At 34.7% G+C, this 20,783-nt stretch overlaps 1 protein-coding gene across 3 annotated transcripts; it reads left to right on the top strand.

The window, feature by feature from the left end:
- The first annotated feature begins 56 nt into the window (after positions 1–56).
- On the top strand, positions 57–19,591 carry LOC100373518 (E3 ubiquitin-protein ligase BRE1A-like). Of its 3 annotated transcripts, none has more exons than XM_085491192.1 (18): positions 57–108; positions 583–715; positions 4,736–4,903; positions 5,632–5,806; positions 7,044–7,220; positions 7,535–7,647; positions 8,466–8,675; positions 9,301–9,426; positions 9,669–9,842; positions 10,504–10,639; positions 11,569–11,723; positions 11,954–12,174; positions 13,351–13,618; positions 13,871–13,999; positions 14,284–14,493; positions 15,987–16,127; positions 16,708–16,809; positions 17,107–19,591. In XM_085491192.1, the coding sequence occupies exons 2-18, from the start codon at positions 605–607 to the stop codon at positions 17,281–17,283; spliced, it is 2,793 nt and encodes a 930-aa protein (XP_085347318.1). In that variant the 5' UTR covers positions 57–108; positions 583–604; the 3' UTR covers positions 17,284–19,591. The 3 variants fall into 3 exon arrangements, with proteins under 3 accessions (XP_085347318.1, XP_085347320.1, XP_085347319.1); XM_085491194.1 differs by having other exon boundaries at positions 11,602–11,723; XM_085491193.1 differs by having other exon boundaries at positions 70–108; positions 588–715.
- Positions 19,592–20,783: the final 1,192 nt, after the last annotated feature.

The raw sequence follows: 20,783 nt of genomic DNA on the forward strand, positions 1-20,783 counted from the left end.
CATGTGATTATCACATGACTCGAACGAACCAATTAAAAGTCAATTTTTCACCCGGAAGTAATTGTTGACAGGTTGACATCCGGGTGAGCGTCTACCATCTTTGCTACGGTAAGTTTGTCCGGGCTCCAACAATTTTGGCTGATTTATTGGTAAAATGGCAAGGGAACGTACCAAAATTGTGCACACTGCAAATAAGAATTATTGCCGAAGATGCATGTCGAAAATCACAAACATAGAAATGTTCTATGTGCGAGAAACGGGCTCGATTTCCTTTACATAAATGAATGGGTTCGAACAGCGTCTATGATTATGATATAGGCTACGTTTCTCACGCGCAGTGGTTCCATTAACTAATTAGTGCTGTCACCCTAGTTGTGTACTAGAAAGTGGATACGAGTTTGTTTTGCTTAATCGGTACTCGCATATGGATTGTGAGTAGAATCTATGTGTCAGATGCACAAGTTTCTGAATATACAGATCACATTGCCAAATGTTGTGATGATATGTCGCATCATGTTTGTAATGTACACCACTCGCATTGACCTATGACTTCACCAAACTTTATTTTGTACATTTCTTTAGAGCAGCAAACCACAAGATCACTATGGCGACCAAGAGACCAGCAAGTGAGATGGAACAGTCTACATCCTCTTCAACACCTCCAACGAAGAAGACATTATTTGACCCTGTGCAGTTGGGATCTGTATCATCCCAGGTAAACAGTCGCATACACCTCAGACTAGTAATACAATTACTAGTCTGAGCATACACACTGCAGACAGGGTTCATAATTTATGAATGCTCTGAATTCTTAGATACCTCTTTTGACTAACCTGGTGTTCTTCAAATATCATATTCACATCTGTTTGTTTATTTCTTTTAGCCAATATAACTTACATTGGCGTAAAAGGGATCAAGTATAGTTTAAGGCCACTTGAAGAGGGGGGGTATGATCAGCACTCAAAAAAGTATTACATATTACTCATACCTGCTTAAAAACAGATGTGATTGCATTGCATTTTCATAAAGGGGCTTGATTATGGTAGAATTAAATAGGGCCCCCTTGGAAAGGACTAGCACGGTGATGATTTGGCATCAAGTGATGTAAATGCAGATTCTAAACAGAATTTGAGTGCCACAGTAAACTTGCATTATGTGAACGGAAGATTACATGAGTTCGTTTTAATTACCGGGAACAACTTGCACAGATGTAATTACAACATGAGAATATGGTAATAACAGTTCGGACATTTATTAGTTCTATGGCGTCTTGAGTGAGATTGACCTTGAAATAGGGTCAGTGTTCTCCCCAGACTCTAAGCCAAGCATCGCGGCTAATTTACATAACAATACATCTTATTTGCATAATTTTGTTTGCATAATAATTAGTTTCCCCAACAAACATTATAACTGAAATAAAGAAGAGATACATATCTCATATATTTTTTATCATTTACATTCATTGTGTTTTATGTGTGCATCGAGTCAAATAAAGTTTGAAATAGAACAGGAAAGAAATGGAAATACTTATAGCCAGTCAGTAAATGTATTGTTTATCCGTGGAGGTAACTGGTTCATCATTATTTTGTGTGCAAGTGCAGTCAGTTTTAGTGCCAATGTTACTGTCAGTTCATACGATGGGGGGGTGGGGGTGGGGGTATTTGTTTGTTAAATTTGTAAAATCTGTATGAAGAAATTAATAAATCAATAATGACGCCTTAGAGTGGCGTTCCTCGGTAATGACGCACTATGAATGAGGTATTTCTAGAGGTCAGGGTTCGTTTTTTCCTTGTCCGTCTCGTCTGCAGTTGAAAAATTTTTACTTCGATTTATTTACAGTTTTTTTTTTAGATGCGACTTAATTTCACTTGTTTTTTTAATTCTTGGTAATTAGTGTCACTGGCGATGAAGTAGTAAGAACGCAATTAATCGCAGTGCAGCAACTCGGGATAGACTATCCCGACGCAATGGGCAAATTATTACTACCTTAGTATTTTGGGGTTTGCCAGCTCCGCACCCTTGATAGACTTGGTAACTTCTTGTAGACTTCCGTTTTTATCACTGTTTTTGTAAGGCTAACTATGTACAAAGGCGGGATTACCTTTCAATCAATACATGTTATTGTTTTAAAGATGTGCTAGACGAGGCTGACACTTGTAAACAATACAACGTGAATAAGCATCGCGGGCAGGATTTCATGGATCGCGGGCGAAACAAAAGCGACGCGGCTGTTTGTCTAAGCGACGCGGGCCCGCAGTGCTTGAAAGGCCTGGGGAGAACACTGAGGGTGCTACAAAATATAATTTCAAACCCTAGACAGGCAATGTAGAAGATAATATTGCAACTGGAATCCCATCAGTCTTTGCTTTATTATAGAAGCATCATCTCAAACGTACATAATGCAAAAAAAAAAACATATTATATTGGGTCATTCAAATATGACCTTAAACACATCTTTTGTCATTTCTGTTTACGAGTATATGTGGATCTAATAATTTCTGTATATTGTTTGCACAACAGTGTAGGTAAACAATCAGTCATGTTAATATTTTTTAAAACTGAATGTTATTTTTACAAGGTTCTCCCCAGGGCACTATAGAGCAGGGATTCCCAACTAGATAAACAATGAATCCAATTTAGCATTACAATGAATGCATTAGCGATTATTAATGTATTCCATTGAAATTCTTTGCTATTTTTCTGGGTTTCTACATTGTAGAGCCTAGTTATAATTGTGCAGCAAATACAAGTTTATTGAGGGTTATAATGTGTTAATTATCTGTGTACAGTTTGAATATATGAAAGTGTAGCAACATTTATTTGTTCTGGTTAATTATCAAGTCTGAAAAACAATTAACAGTACGGTACTTTCAGATCTATAAGCTTTAAATAAATATTAGCACAGGCCAAGATCTTGTAATGTGAACATAGCCAAGCTTGTGAAACATTTTATTTTAGATTAGATTTTGAAATGTGTACAGCTTAGTCTTAATCTTATACTTTCTGATGCCTAGTCCATATATATTAACAATATTGTACTGGATGTGTGAGAAAGCAAAGCAAATGAAAAAGGATTTTAAAAAGGATATTGTATTGTTTGATAAATCTCTCTTGACACAAATGACCATTTTTATTTGAGTGGGCAGCAGTACCACAACATGTCTAAGTTTTTGTATTGTATGAACTACATGGCAGCTAGGTGCCACTAAACACAGCAAGGCTTTCACCTGAACTCAATCAATGTAAACATGAATGGAACAGATTAGTCATCAGAGGGGAACTGAAACCGACTAAGATAAACCCAATTTGTGACATAACTGTCACATGACGTAACTTACAGATGTGTTCACTGCGAAGTCCCGCATTATGCACAAAATAAAAACTGGACAAACAAAAGTTATAGTGGCATCAAATTATCAAGTGAGATTTGACAACCTCGAAGGCACTTTGAAAAATCACCTATTGAATTAACATCTTTGATTGAATGATCAGTTGTTCCAGAACAGGTTGACCCTGTGTCATGATTTTGGGCACAAGACCAAAGCTTGCCTTTGAATTTATGATTGGATCTACTGGGTGTACCTATTATTCTAACAATGAATTTGTATCATTTAGGGGGGGGGGGGCAGATAATCAGATCATATTATCAGAATAAAAGTCTTGTTTGTAATTTGGGCGGATTTGAGTACTGTCCACAAAACTTCACCACTGGTGTTGTGCTTAACCTGAATGCTGTTGCTGGATCAAATTAATTAATTAAGCTTTAACAGTATACTATATAATAATTATCTGAGAACAATGTTTCCATGCATGTATTGTAGTATAATAACCTATGCCCTTCTAATGTATTAAAGTCTGGATTCAAAATTAACAAAATTTCTCAGAAGTCGGCTGGGCTAACGTTCTTATTGTGATATTGGGAACTCATACAATGTATGCTTGTAGTTTTCAAGACAAAATGGTTTATTTAAAAAAAATTTAAGTGTACGTCTGCAAATAATTCCACACACAATGCAAATGGAGACTTATGGTTTGACCGTCCGTGTGTTTGTATCCTAGACATGCCTGGACTGATTACATTCAAACTTCACACATACATCATGCATAATATTATACATTTGTACATCAATTTGTTTCACGATCTGATTCAAGATGGCTAAATGGTGGCCGATTTTGTGCTTGAAAAATCATAAAAATCAAGCATTTATTGATGGATTTTGTTCAAACTTGGTGCATACGTTAGACATTATAGAACCTTGATGCACGTCGTTTTGTTTTTACAGATCAGATTAAAAATGACTGACTGGGGCCATATGTCATAGATGTACTGATGTATTCAAAATAAACTACTAATGGCTATTTTGTTTTAATTAATTCTGTTTCACAGCAATATCTCTCAATATGGACAAGTACTCGTTCGACGATCAGATACAAGATGATCATTTCAGTGTTGAAAAATCACCATAATCAAGCATCATCTTCTGGATCCATATCTCTGACATGTTTATGTTAACTATATTCCTATTAACAAAATTATATATCTTAAGTTTGATAACTAACAGGGACTATGTCGTCCTTGGCTTGTCGTTTTTGTTGTTGGTGCCTCAATAGTATTGAGTACAAATCATTTTATATGGGAAAGCATGCAAAATACAGGAATGGCCCTACTACAATTACTTGTATTGTGTTTTTAAAGGATGATTTTTTTAAATATCAATTTTTGCCTTGATTATAGGAAGAAATGGACATCAAAGTATTGAAATTTCAAAACAAGAAACTTGCAGATCGGTTAGAATTGCGAAAAACTGTGGAGGAAGATTTAAGAGATCGAATTCAGAGATTAGAACGGAGACAAGGAAATGATGAAGCAGTGTTATGTTTACTCAATAGATATTGGTCTCAGGTAAGAAGAAACTGTGAATTAATGTCATTTTTTGAGAGACACATTTTTTTTGTTTTGAGAAATAGTGACATTTTGTGGCTGTGAACAGTTTTTCTCATTTTGTGAAAGTCTTTGTGACCCCACTGATGCCATTATCCTAATTATTAAACATTTTACTGGTACTGTTCTCACGTTATCTGACGTTTCATTTGTCATTTAATCTGCCAGTGACATTCGCTTGGTTCATGCTACAGCTTTAACATATGCTGTGTTTTATGTGTAAGCAAAAGATTTATTATTTGTAGTACATTCAGTATTGTGAAGGGAAAAAAAAAATATTCAGTCTAATTTTTTCGAACTAATTTTGTTTCCACATAAAGTGCCATGTAGGGTGATGTTAAATTTATATACGATAAGATATTTACATACACCTAACTCCTACACCTGGTGCAGCATCCCCTTACACTTTCCTGAGCCCTTGATTAACTGATAACAAAACACTGCATTATGCCTTTGATGTGCGTCCATGAAAGACGGCGTAGTAGGTGGGTATGTAACAATATTGCTTCTACTTGAGTGTCTAGGAAAGTCCGCTTGCTGTAAGTGTACATTACTGCTACGCAGTCATCAATATACATGTAGCTGTGTTGACCCTTCCTTCAAAAGCAACTGTGCTCAAGAAGACCGAGTTGTCTGAAGGGAGACTTATATAACATACATGTAATATAATTGAGTGATATTGTTTTCAGCTTGATGAAGACATTGGTGTGCTACTCAAAAGGTTTGATGACCACAGTCAGGAGGTCACGTCAGAGACAACAGAGGAGAAATTAAATATTGAAGGAGAGTCAAACTCTGAGAAAACAGAAAATGAAATTGAGTCAAGTGCCAGTGATGAGGAAAGTAAAGACAAACTAACAAAAGGTAGGAACAGTGTTTGTTGTTGAATCAAAAAAATATTCATTTTATACATTTTCATGAAAAATCAAAATAGAAGCAAAATTGACAATTTTGAAATAAAAATAAAAAACTTTGTGTCAGCACCATATTATCCTACATGAAACACAAGGAATATGAGGGGGGAAATGTTAGTCCTTGTTGTTGACTCCATTGTAAAAATGTTTTCTTGTGGTTACAAGAATATGTCAAACATTTTTTATCCAATATCTTTCAAACTTAGATATTATATTAACAAGTTTGATTATGGTACATATACCATGTATATTTTTCAAAATATTTTCAATTAAAGTTGTCTTCTTCTTGTGGTTAAAATAACACAAACAATTTCTATCTGATCATCTTAGAATTTGGAAATTTTATCTGTCACGATGCAATGTCAATCGAGTTAAATTTTGGTGTAATGAGCAAGTGCAATTTTAAAGATATGGGGTAAAATTTGGCTGAAACTAAACATTCGTTACATGTGAAAATAAGTGCAAAGAATAACAATGCTAATAATGAGAACCAGATGGTAGTAATATGCCTCCATAATCTATGAATTAGATAAATTTAGTAAAAATTTAGGGAACTTTTTACGATTCATGGCTACTATATAAAATCATTTCTTTTCGCAGATTTTTAATTTCACTATTTTAGTGTTTTGAGCATGTCCACTGTGTTTTAATTTCACATATTTGTCAAGACAACAATGAGTTTTATTGTTATTTTACATATTCATGTAGATTTAATTTTACTTATCAGCGAAAATAGGGAAATTAAAACCCTGTGAATAATGAATTGATTTACAGTATATTGTTTAATTTGGGACAAGGAGGTTAATGTGCCTGTAGTATTTATTGAGAAACACTTTGGCTAATATTTATCTTGCCAAATTTACTTAGATATGTTACTGAACTATTGTTTTAGAAACTTTCATGCAATTACTGTGTAACACTTTTAATTTTTGCTGAAGGGCTGATTCAGTGAAATCCAGCAAATTTATTTTTTCCTATTTTACATTCAACTTTTCAAAAATTAGTGAAAATAAGTTCTATACAAAACACCCAACAAATCTTTTTTGCAAAAATTAATCCCTGCTAAAATAAAGTATTTTATAGTATCACACAATTCCAAAGTTAACATTTTTCAAACAAAAGCAAGATGGCCGATTGATCTTCATTTTTTACTAATTTCGTAATGTATTTTTCCATATTCTCGGTAGAAAATGAAGCTGTAGTATCATTTATAACGCTGTTGTCTAGTAGCGAATCTGATGAAATTGAACAGCAGTTGCAGCAGAGGTCAACTTTCTCCAAAGAATCAATAGCCAAGCTTATTAAAGTTTTTGATGATGTTCAACAAAAAAACGAACAATTATCGGTATCAATACAAAATAATGGTAAGTACTGATGAGTAACTAGGAACAGAACCAAGTTTAAAGCAGAGGGGGGTCGTCACCTGCGCATGTGCAATAATTGAGTCCCAAGCGACGATAAAACGCACACTAAAATTGCAAAGATTTATGGGTAGATGCCTGTTTGTAAACAACAATGCATGCGCAGGTGACGATTCCCCCCTTTTAATATAAATGTAAAAAAATATGTTAAGCACATTGACCGTTTTTCTAAAAATGATAAAATTTTACCTTTTCATCAACTTTTCTCTCTTGTTTGCAAATGTGTGGATACTATGGTTTATTTTATTCTCTTTCAGAATTACTAGATTCTTCAGTGAAATCAATCAATTTAGATTTGCAAACAGAAAATAAAGGCTTGCGGTCGTTAGTAACATCACTACAAGAAAAACATCATACATCTTCATTAACGGTAAGTGTCAATCATCTTCTTATACTACAAGTGTGTTCCTCCATTCCACTCTCATAGCATATAACTAGCCACAAATTTTCTGTATAACTTACCCATTCATTAGCTTTACTTTGCTGTCATAGAAGTCTATCATCTTGTTCCACTAAATACACTAAATTCTAAATCCTCATGCTTAGTTATGTAACATGTTATTTTGAAGTCTATGGTTGCGAGTAATCAACTTGAATAATTAATATTATTATTAACATCATCGCAACTATTTTGCATATACTTCAGTCTTAAGTGATAAATTAAATTTGTAGATCATGAGTTCTAAAATAGTCGCTTAGAATTAATTTTCGCTATTTTCGCTGAAGGAATGATTCCGTGAAAATAAAATCCAGCAAATATACATTTTTCCCAATATTTTACATTCTACTCATCAAAAATCATTGAAAATATATTCCACACGAAACACCCAAAAAGTCTTTTAAGCGAAAATTAATTCCAGCAAAAATAAATTATTTTACAGTAATACCAAAAGATAAAAACTGCATGGGCATGTCTGATTCTGGTGCATGACACCTCACTGCAGATAAAAGTGCAGAAAACCCTTTTACACGCCAACAATATAAACGCTATAGTGTCCATAGCTGTATTTTACTTCCCAAAAGGTGTAAATTTTAGTGGCCTTTGTGGTATTAGCGTTTGAATACATTATAGCTAGACAACAAATCAATCATCCTTGCTAAGCATACTTTGTAGAGGTCTTTCATAACCTCAGAAAACAATGATACTTGGGCATTGAAGAGTTCTCATTTGTGTTCTCTCTGTTTCAGTTTGCTGAACAAACAGATAAATTACACGCAGCAGACACCAAGTGTGCAGAGCTGATTAACCAGGTGGATAATTTACAGTATGATTTGGACAAAGCACACCAGAGAGCAGATAAGCTAGAAAATCTACTGAGTGAAGCTTTGTCAAAACTAAAAATGTACAAAGATGCAGAGAGCAGCGGCGCTGGCGGTGTTTCCGTGTCTCAGGGCAAGGTAAGCGTACGGCGTCAGTTGAGCTTGTGGTTAGGGTGTCTTTTCTGTGGCTCCACCTTCTAGCATGCTGTAATTAATGTTTGGATTAGGTAATATTTTCTTGTCGCATTACATTGCATTGTCACATGTGCCAATACTGCTACAGGTGTTAAGTAAATAGTGAAATACAGCACACGGTGAAATACAGCACACGGTGAAATACAACACACAGTGAAATACAACACACAGTGAAATACAGCACACAGTGAAATACAGCACACAGTGAAATACAGCACACAGTGAAATACAGCACACCATGAAATACAGCACACAGTGAAATACAGCACACAGTGAAATACAGCACACAGTGAAATACAGCACACAGTGAAATACAGCACACAGTGAAATACAGCACAAGGTGGAATACAGCACAAGGTGGAATACAGCACACAGTGAAATACAGCACACAGTGAAATACAGCACACAGTGAAATACAGCACACAGTGAAATACAGCACACAGTGAAATACAGCACACAGTGAAATACAGCACTAATACCCTCTTGTCTTAGAGTCCAGGTAGTGCAGACAAGATTGTTTGCTTGCAGTGACCAGAACATAGATCAATGTCCTTTCCATATCTTGTAGCTTGAAGAGATGAATTCTCAGTTGAATGTGCAGACAGAGCTAGCGTCTAACAGACTAGCAGAACTAGAGAAAGTACAAGACAAATATCAAGAGAGCATTAAGGAAGCAGAAAAACTCAAAATGGATGTAAGTTTTAAATTTATTTCTGTAATCCAGATTTTTCTGTTATTTTGGTTTACTGCATCTTGCTGGTATATCCAGGAATGTGTTTGAATCCCAAAGTAAATTTTTGTTACTTTTGACATATTTTTTTTCTTTTTTTTTTTACTTTTTTTTTTTCATATTTTTCATATCACCGAAAGTGATAATGAGATTATGCCCAATGAATTTAAAAAAAAAAACGATGAACTATTTTCTTGTTTCTATAGTTACAGCATATTCCTGAAGAGGTGATCATGGAGACCCCAGAGTACAAAAATCTACAGTCTCAGTTTTCAGTGCTTTATAATGAGGCTCTGCAAATGAAAGCTCAATTAGACGATACAAGGACTTTACTGCAATCAACCAAGAATTCACATCTTAGACAAGTGGAACAGATGGAGGTAAGACCGACTGTTTTTTTCACTCCGATGTAACCGATTGGGCATGCTTTTGGAGTGAAGTTGAAATGTCTCACAAGATTGTACCTGATTGGCTACACAACCCTAACACCCAGCAATCAAGCCAATCAGCAAGCAGCTTATTTGTTGACAGGTTCTTCTAACATATCAAAATATGTCTTGTATAAATGCTATGACTCAACCATGCTTTTGCTGCATTACAAAAACTCGAGAGCTCTCGTTCATTTGGTTAAAGGCATCAAATTTGTGTACATGACAACCAATACGAACTGTGTGTAAAAACAATTGACATCAATTGATTAAACAATAAATACAAAGAAATAAATTCAAGGATTTATAATTCCAACTCAAAGATGCACAAATTGCGAGGTGCTCAAAAAATCACAAGATAAACATACATATCTAGAGATACTAGATACAGCGATATACTCATTTCTGTTTTATAAACTTTTCAAACATCCATTGCATTCTGTTATGCTTGCTTTACACTCATGCAGAATGGAATCTTCTAATTGTGCATGCATATCTAAGATGCGCCAACCCTTATCCTGTAAGTCCTTGTTATTGGACATTTGGTACACAGACTTGATACAGGTAGGAGTTGTTACTGACAACCATGCTTCTTCTGTGTTTTGTTTTCTAGAGTGATGAACTATCGTGTCAAAAGAAATTGAGAACCGAAGTGATACAGCTGGAAGATACCCTGGCACAAGTACGGAAAGAGTATGAAATGTTGAGGATCGAATTTGAACAGACAATAGCAGCCAATGAGCAGGCAGGTCAGTCCCAAACACGTTGTGTTTTTGTGTGTATTTGTTTGCTTTAAGGATGTTTGATACAGTCCACTGAAAACATTGACACTTTCCAATTTTAGATTCATTGACTGGTGCTGCACTATTAGGCCAAGAAAAAAAAATTCTCTGTTTCTCGTTTCATGTAAATTTTTAAATGAGGTGGCGAGGCGATTTTTTTTTTTTTTTTTTTATACTGAGCTAAAATGGGGGAAATTTGAGACAAGTGTGAGTACAAGCGCATTTTGGAATGCTTTAGAAGGAAAAAAACGTCCAAGGCGCATAGTTCAAAATGATGCGTGCGGAAATGAGAGATATTTTTTTTCTCAGCCTTACGCATGTGCAGAAAAGCATCGTGTTGTACTGCTATCAACCAAGCCTTTTATCACCTTTACAAATCAAACTACGTTATTTTATTCAATATTTATTAATAATTGTGGCATAATGAACAACAAAATTGTAGAAACAGACATAAAAATGTACAAAATAATGCACCTAAATTTTAGTAGTAACAACGTGGCACTCAAAGGCTTGAAAAAGGTTTTCCCCCAGAGGTACATCTGTTAGTGAATAAACTTCAATGGATTTGGCCTTTCATTAAGTATGGCATACTGGCTGCAGATTATTTCCTTTACTGTAAAATCTGTATTAGAAGCCGCGGCTTCTATTGAAATGGTATAATGCAACAGACTGGATGCGGCGGTATTATGTTTAATTTAACTCCAAGTGTCACAGATAAGTTTGAACTGCATTAAACATCCTGCTGATGTGTAGTGGTGGCTCTCTAATATTATCTCTATTCTGCGCTGTTTCTTCTCTAATGATGTTATTCATGGCATGTTCGGGTTGTTTTGCTGGGTTAAGGCTGCTCCTTTCTCTGGGGGAACTGTAAGTTATGTGCTGTGGTTTATTCTCAGACTCAAAGCATAGTATTATTCACAACGGTACAGGTCCTATCAATCGTGAAATGCGGCACGTTATTACCAGTCTTCAGACGCATAATCAACAGTTGAAAGCTGAAGTGGTTCGATACAAGAAGAAACTTAGAGAGGCTAATGCTGAGATACATAAGGTATGTTTGCTGCAGTTAACTTGTATTATGTGGGTTTTCATAAGAAGTAGATATGGAATGCAATTACCATAAATAGCATCTTGGATAATTACATAATGTCCATTGCATTAACTTATAATTCGTCAAATTTTCGTACATCAATAGGATTAGAAAATTAATATATCATTCATGACAACACGTATCTGTAGTAATAAGAAATTGATGTAATCTTTGTAACATCTGTACTTCAGTTGAGAATGGAAGCAGCTGCCAATGAGAAGAGAGATGCATCACATGACAAGGAACATCCAATGGCCAGAAAAGATGCTGGAACACACCATGTAGACGATAAAAGAAATTTTAAGGAGAAAGACAAAGAGGGTGGCGACAAAGAGAAGCGAGATGAGAAAGATAAAGTTGACAAGAAAAGTTCCAATGAAACAGAGATTAAAGAGCTCAAAGCGCAATTAAAGTGAGCTTTTCATTTATTTTGTTTGTTTGTTTGTTTGTTTGTTCGTTCGTTCGTTTATTTATTTATTTATTTATTTATTTTTTTTTTTTTTTTTTTATTTTTTTTATATTTATTTATTTATTTATTTATGTTTAATTATACGTTTAACCACTTCTGAGATGTACAGATGTTTCTGCATTCACTACATTTTGACACTTAAATAATAGCACAGTCGCTTATATTTTCTAATGGTAATTACTATAAACCAAGTTATAATTTTGTTGCAAATTTCACTAGTCAGTGAGTATTGCAAAATGTTGTAGAAGTCGCTAAAACTCCTGACATTGCAGTCCCCGTTCGGACAAAGTCAGAAAACTGGGACTTATAATTCGGTCTCCGTCTGTGCATCTGTGCATCCGTTCGGAGTCATATCTCAGAATCCCTTGGACCGATTCAGTTCATTCTTTGCATGTGCCTAGTACTTTATGTGGGACATATGCACATGCAGTGGTTTAGCGATTTGATTCAAATTGGCCGACTGGCAGCCATCTTGTTTTTTGAAAATGTTGTATTTTGGACATGCTTGTCAGTTGTCATTCAAACTTGGTACATAGATTATACATGTTAGGATACATGTCCATGACGATTTATTTCGCAATTGGATCAAAGATGGTCAACTGACAGGCATCTTGTTTTTTGTTTTTATGCGGTATCTTGGATGTGCTCTGTCAGTTTTCATTCAAATTTGGCACTTACATGTACTTTATACATGTTAGGATGCATGTCCATGACAATTTGTTTCAAAATCTGGTCAAGGATGGCCGATCACTACTATATTTCCACAATTTATGTACTATTTTCATTCGTATTTGACACATACATCATACATATCAGTGTGTTTCATAATCAGATCAAAGATGGCCAAATAACGGCTGTTTTCATTTTTGCCCATATCACTACTGCATGGAACACGTGTTTTGATGTAAATAAACAATCTGTTGTATACGCCACTTGGAACTCAAGTTTCAAGGACACGCTCACGACAACCCCTCCGCTTTGAAAAAAAAAGGATGCTTGATAGTTGAGCTTATTCCGCACTAAGAACGTGCAACCCTACACGGCCAATTGAATGCATCTTTGCATTGAATGCATCTTGTTTTTTATTACACTATGTTTCATGTACATTCTTTTCAACAGAAAATCACAAGAGAGTCAAAGGGAAATGAAGTTACTTCTAGACATGTACAAGGGTGTAGCAAAAGAACAACGGGACAAAGTGCAACTCATGGCAGCTGAAAAGAAAGCTAGGGACAGTGTGGAAGAAATAAAACAACGACTGAGGCACATGGAGGAGAGAGAACGACAGGAGAGTAAAAAATTAGCTGATGAAGAAGCTATACGAAAAATCCGAAATTTAGAAGAGCACATTCAAGAATTACAAAAGAAACTTACAGCAACTAAACAGGTACAGAGAACACTGAGAACAACTATGTATTGAAATGCACAGATTTTGTCCATGTCATCGTTGTTGTTGTTGTTAACCATTCTTGTGGTCGCAGTAACTTGGAAAGTTAGCATCCAATAATCTTCAAACTTTGACATGTTCATTAGTATAATATCTTGACCCAGCTCATCTGTAAATGTTTTTGTAGAGAGTAGATGAACGATACTAGTTCTTGTTACATGAGAAAGTTAACCATGATGTGTATATTTGTAGGAAGAAGAGGCATTATTATCTGAGATGGACGTTACAGGTCAAGCATTTGAAGACATGCAAGAACAAAATGTTAGACTTTTACAGCAACTTAGAGAGAAAGATGACGCCTATTTCAAACTTATGTCAGAGGTAGGAATGATGAGTATGGTACATTTATATTTTGTAAATAGAAACCTCAAAATATTTATTGGGAGTAGGAGTCACTCACCAAATTCCAAGGCACAGAACACTGAATCCCGTTACATGATGGTCAGTGATGATTGTCCAAATTGTTAAAAAAAAATAAGTATATACTGAATGAAAAAGAAGCTCTTAGTAAATGTTGTGCCGTGTCTTTAAAAACGAAAGGAATCAAAGGGAAACAAAATATATGTTTGCTAATTTTTACAAATTATTTTCATCCCATTTAAAAGCGTATAAAGTCAAACCAGATACACAAACTTCTTCGAGAAGAAAAGGACGTCTTAGCTGACCAAGTAACGACACTTCAGACGCAAGTGGAAGCTCAGAATCAAGTAGTGAGAAAATTGGAAGAAAAAGAACGAATATTGCATAACAGTGTAACAACTATGGAAAAAGAAATGAATCTTAGACAACAAGCATTAGAACATAACAAAAGAAAGGTAATACATGTTTGTACATGGTGCTTCATTGTTTTTAGTACTAAATACATTACTATATGCCATAGATGCATTACTATATACTGTAGATACATCACTATATATCATAGACACATTACGGTTTACCACAGATTACTATATACCATAAATACAATATTTTATACTAGGAATACATTACTGTATGCTGTAGATACATCACATTTTGCTGAAGGGTTGATTCCGTAAAAATAAAATTCATCGAATATACTATTTTTCCTATATTCTGCATTCAACTAGTCGAAAAATATGAAAATAAATTACATACAAAATACCAAAAAAGGTTTGCTGTAGATATACCACTATATACATAGATGTATCACTACATATAGTAAATGTATCATTGCACAGTACATACCAGAATATCCAAAATAGCTCGTGGGTGAAATAAATTAGCATAAATTTGCTAAAATAATTTGCCTCATTTGCATACAACATCTATCATTTATGTCACGAACTGCAATGCACACTCAGTTATTCACTATTCTTTTTTTTTCTTTTCATTTAATTGAAAAATGTTCACAAATTACAATTTTTTGAAATCGAGAGAAATTGATCAACATCAATATTTTATGCAATGCTCGGTTCGAAGCCGTTGATTTATATGTCGATATTCCACGTTATGAAATACAAAGAGCAAGTACAAAAAATAGTTTGGTTATAATGTAGGAAATATACTCCGTGATTTTTCCACAAAGCCAAAACAGTTGATTTGTCAAAATAAAACCCATAGTTTTTGTTTTCTCTATTTGTTGCATCAGTTCAATAAATCAGTACTCACCCTGATCAAAGGACGATACAACGCATTGTTTATATATCTTGACTCTTGAAACAATAGAAAAATAAAGGGTTGGGCAACTGCAAGAACAATTGCAAGCTTTTTACAAATCATTTCAGCTGGATGTACATTGGTGGGTGGGTATTGAGAGTAAATAGATGATCATAAAACTTGATAGGTGGACCCGCCTACCTAAAACCCCTTGTGGAAAACACTGATATCATTATACAGTCATCCTTGTGTTTTCAGTGACCACCCAAACCACATTTAAATGGAGGTTGTTTAATTTATTAATTAATTAATTCATAAATGATAATATGACAAGAATTTGTCAAGATGATAATAAATAAAAAAATTTCTTGTGGACATTTCCAGTGTAGAGACCAGTGTCGGTTACTAAAAAACATGCAGTAGGCTTCCTATATTTTTGGTCTTAATCAAAGTGTTCTATAACCAATTTATGCTGTAAGACTAATCACTTCAGATGGGTCATTGGACTGCCCTAAGGTGGTCACTACGGTCAGGCAGTATTTGAATAAGATTTAACTATATATATAAATATATATCATGTACATCATATCATATACCAACATGTTCCAACTGAAACATAATGTATTTGTAGTTGTGTATTCTGTTCATTATTGGCTGTAAGTAATACTCACACATGTTTTTATTATTTCAGGCTTTGGAGTTATCGCAAACAGGAACAGATTCAAAGAAACTTTTGGATAGGTATCAGAACCAAGTTGTTACATTACAAGCTAAAGTTGTAGATAAAGCAAGTGAAGTTGAACAACAAGCACATAAATACAAGAGATGTCAGGTATGTCATATCAAAGTCTTGTGTCCATTGGTCTTAATTAATTAATTCTCATGAGGGCCCTTCTACCTGCTAACTTTTGCAAAAACCTGAACAGCGTGATGTATGTATTTAAAAAGAAAACTCAACAACGTTTAGCTAATTTGCATGTAATAATATATGCAAATAAGATAATTTGCATTTTATGTTTATTTATATTGTCTCTTCTTCCAGTAGTTACTTGTTGTGGCACAGATTGTGGTTGCAAACTTGCAATCATACATTTTTTTTCACTTACATACTGTAAAATACTTTATTTTCGCTTGGGATTTATTCTGGAATGATTCAGTGAAAATAAAATCCAGTGTATATACCTTTTTTCCTTTATTTTACATTCAACTTGTCAAAAATCAGTGAAATTACACGCAAAACACCCAAAAAGTGTTTTACAGCGAAAATTAATTCCAGCTAAAATAAAGTATTTTACAGTAACATGTGGGTGACAACAAAATATTATTGGTGACAGTATAGATTTGATTTGGTTTCCTGGCATTGTGTCTGTCATTGCTGATAAGCTGATGGTTGTCTTCTTATGACTTTTTAGGAAGAAATAGAAAATTTGAGAAGGAAGCTTGAAAGAGCACGACGAATTGAATTAGCTGGCAGTGCTGATGAGATATTACTTGAAGAAAACAAAACTTATAAGGTAAATGGTGGTTCCACTGAAATGTATACCCAATGGTACCCCTGGACTTGAAGATAGTACTGTACCTAATTGTACCCTTGGGTTTGAGTACATGTATTTAATGGTAGCGCTGGATTTTAAGATTTTTGTGCGACTCGCAATATGTTTGTACATGTAGAAATGAAGTTGTTTACAGTATGACAAACTGCTATGTCACGTCTAGTGGAAATACAATGACGTGAAATGTTTATTATGCTAGTGTATTTGTATCAGTATTTGAAATTTCTTACCTTGTTCTCTATTATTTGTTTATTTCAGACTCAACTCACATGTCCATGTTGTAATGTGAAACGAAAAGACACTGTATTGACCAAATGTTTTCATCTCTTCTGTTCTGAGTGCATTAAAACAAGATATGAGACGCGGCAGCGGAAATGTCCGGAATGTAACGCTGCGTTTGGTGCTAACGGGTATCACAGGATCTATCTTGGCTAGTTCTCGTCTCCGCATGCTAGATCTTTTATTTTTTAATTATAAATTGTTTTAAAGACAGATGCCTTAACATTTTACTTTCTTATTACTGAAAGATACAACTCCCATTATGCAGTGTCATAGCATGTAGTATTTATGAAACTTAGCAAATTTCCCAATTCACGTGTGACTACACGACCGTGCCCGATAGATGTACAATTGTTGTGCCGAATGAGCGGCTGTTCATCTGGACTGTGTGACAAATAACTGAGATTCACTTGGCTGCACATATTGCAATAACAGTAGTGGAATGTTATAAAGCCTTCAAAGAAAACGTTACTTGGTGTGAAATCGTAATCCTGATGTAAAGACCACACTCTCTACTCTAATGTATTGTTATGCTCTTGAATATTAACGAGTCAATTTGCATATAAACCAGTGCCAGTACAGGTAAAATCTGTCTGAACTGAACACTGATGGGATCATTTAGAATTGTTGGGTTTTTATAGATTTCAGTTTAGATAGGGTTCAGTTTAGACAGGTATTATTGCATATTGATGAGTCAATTTGCATATAAACTAATGTCAGTATAAATAAGGTAAATTGAATTTTGCCAAATAAAGAGTTGATAAATATAAGGGTATGCAACTGATGATAAATGATCTGAATAGACCATGAGACAAATGTAAATTTTTAGAAATACTGATGTAAATGAGTGGAAAAGAAGTGTACACTTTGATTGTTTTTTTTTTAGATAATTAAGCCATGGTATACTGCTTGATAATTTTACTGACAAAATGAACACGAAAATTGCCATGAAAATTTTCTTTGGACAGTGTATTGCCTGTTTTTGCCTTCATGATTTGAATATCCATGCTATATTGTTTCCAGAATAACAACAACAAAAACGAAAAAAAAAAATGTTTCTCGTCAGTAGCACCAAAAAAAGTGTGGGTAAAATTTTTTTTGCTTATTTCACCACTTCAATTTCCACTTAGAATGCATCGATTAAATCTACACAATTTGAGTGCGGTCAAATATTTCAGCAAAATAAAAATCTCCTTGGCTGTTTTTGAAGAAAAAAAATCAATTTGATCATAACTGTGATGTCTAATGAAATTTTGATTCTTTTATCTTTGTATCTATTCTGGGTATGTTCTGTATGTATCATGACATTAAATTGATTTAGGTGAAGACAAATGACAAATATATTTGCTGTGGTTTGCCCAATAACATCAGGTGACAGTGTGTAATTGTAGCTATGGCTAAATTGAACCAAACCTAGTCCACAATCTGAGTACTGTTAAATACTTTATTTTAGCTGGAATTAATTTTTGCTGAAAACACTTTTCAGGCGTTCTGTATGGAATTTATTTTCACTGATTTTTGATGAGTTGTATGTAAAATATAGGAAAAAAGGTATATTCGCTGCATTTTATTTTCACTGAAACATTCCTTCAGCAAAAATTGCAAAAATTAATTCCAACCATTATTAAAGTATTCTACAATAACTAATTGGTGTTTAAACATACTGCCATCAGTCCAAGCATTCTTTAGCGTTTGCTCACTCAGTGACAGATATCATGTGTATACTAAAAATATTCTATTTGTCTATAGGTTGAGTAGCTACTTCACCATCATTGTATAATAATTTGTGTGCCACTGTGCTTGCACACAGGAATAATCTGCAACTTGGGACCGATTTATCAGATCAAATAAAACACACAAAAACTTATAAAAGTTATAATTGCTGAATTGGTACTTCATGTTACAAGATGATTTATTTAATATTTCACCTTGGTTATAGAAATTGTTTGGCATTGTACACCCTCTTGATGGACAATCATTCTCTGAATTGGAAAGTACTGGTATTCATTTTCACTGATATTTAATTTCACAATATTGGTATTTAATGATATTCACTGTGTTTTTAAATTTGTGGATTTTCGTTGAATGGAACATGTTTTGTTGCAATTTTACATGCTCACATAGATTTAATTTAGTGAATTTCATTTATCGGCAAAAGGAGTGAAATTGAAATTCAGTGAATAATCAATACGTAATAATTTTCATCTGTCTAGTATGATTTGATGACTGCATACATATGGGGGGGGGGGGTGTATCCATTGTTGTGTCCAGACTTCAGGAGTTGGCGAAAGGCCAGTGTATATAAAGGAACCATTGTGACTACAGTGTAAAGTACACTGTAAATATGGGCTGAATGGCTACGTTTTCTGTCTATTGTTTTGTAATATATCTTTCAAATGACAGTTTTCTCTGTGTATAACGTAGTCTTTTTCTTTTTTATATACAATAAAAATTTTAACACAAAGCTTATGCACTATACTGCTTGCTTCCCTCCCATCAATGAAATCACTGTACTACCTCCCTCTATCAATGAAATCACTGTACTCCCTCCCTCTATCAATGAAATCACTGTACTACCTCCCTCTATCAATGAAATCACTGTACTCCCCCCTCTATCAATGAAATCACTGTACTACCTACCTCTATCAATGAAATCACTGTACTACCTCCCTCTATCAATGAAATCACTGTACTCCCTCCCTCTATCAATGAAATCACTGTACTCCCTCCCTCTATCAATGAAATCACTACTCCCTCCCTCTATCAATGAAATCACTGTACTCCCTACCTCTATCAATGAAATCACTGTACTCCCTCCCTCTATCAATGAAATCACTGTACTACCTCCCTCTATCAATGAAATCACTGTACTCCCCCCTCTATCAATGAAATCACTGTACTACCTACCTCTATCAATGAAATCACTGTACTACCTCCCTCTATCAATGAAATCACTGTACTCCCTCCCTCTATCAATGAAATCACTGTACTCCCTCCCTCTATCAATGAAATCACTACTCCCTCCCTCTATCAATGAAATCACTGTACTCCCTACCTCTATCAATGAAATCACTGTACTCCCTACCTCTATCAATGAAGTCACTGTACTACCTCCCTCTATCAATGAAATCACTGTACTCCATCCCTCTATCAATGAAATCACTGTACTCCCTACCTCTATCAATGAAATCACTGTACTCCCTCCCTCTATCAATGAAATCACTGTACTACCAACCTCTATCAATGAAATCATTGTACTCCCTCCCTCTATCAATGAAATCACTGTACCCCCTACCTCTATCAATGAAATCACTGTACTACCTCCCTCTATCAATGAAATCACTGTACTACCTCCCTCTATCAATGAAATCATTGTACTCCCTCCCTCTATCAATGAAATCACTGTACTCCCTCTCTCTATCAATGAAATCACTGTACTCCCTACCTCTATCAATGAAATTACTGTACTACCTCCCTCTATCAATGAAATCACTGTACTCCCTCCCTCTATCAATGAAATCACTGTACTCCCTACCTCTATCAATGAAATCACTGTACTACCTCCCTCTATCAATGAAATCACTGTACTCCCTCCCTCTATCAATGAAATCACTGTACTCCCTCCCACTATCAATGAAATCACTGTACTCCCTACC

This window comes from Saccoglossus kowalevskii, chromosome 16 (genome assembly GCF_978046115.1).
Source record: "Saccoglossus kowalevskii chromosome 16, keSacKowa6.1, whole genome shotgun sequence".
Classification (NCBI taxonomy): domain Eukaryota; kingdom Metazoa; phylum Hemichordata; class Enteropneusta; family Harrimaniidae; genus Saccoglossus; species Saccoglossus kowalevskii.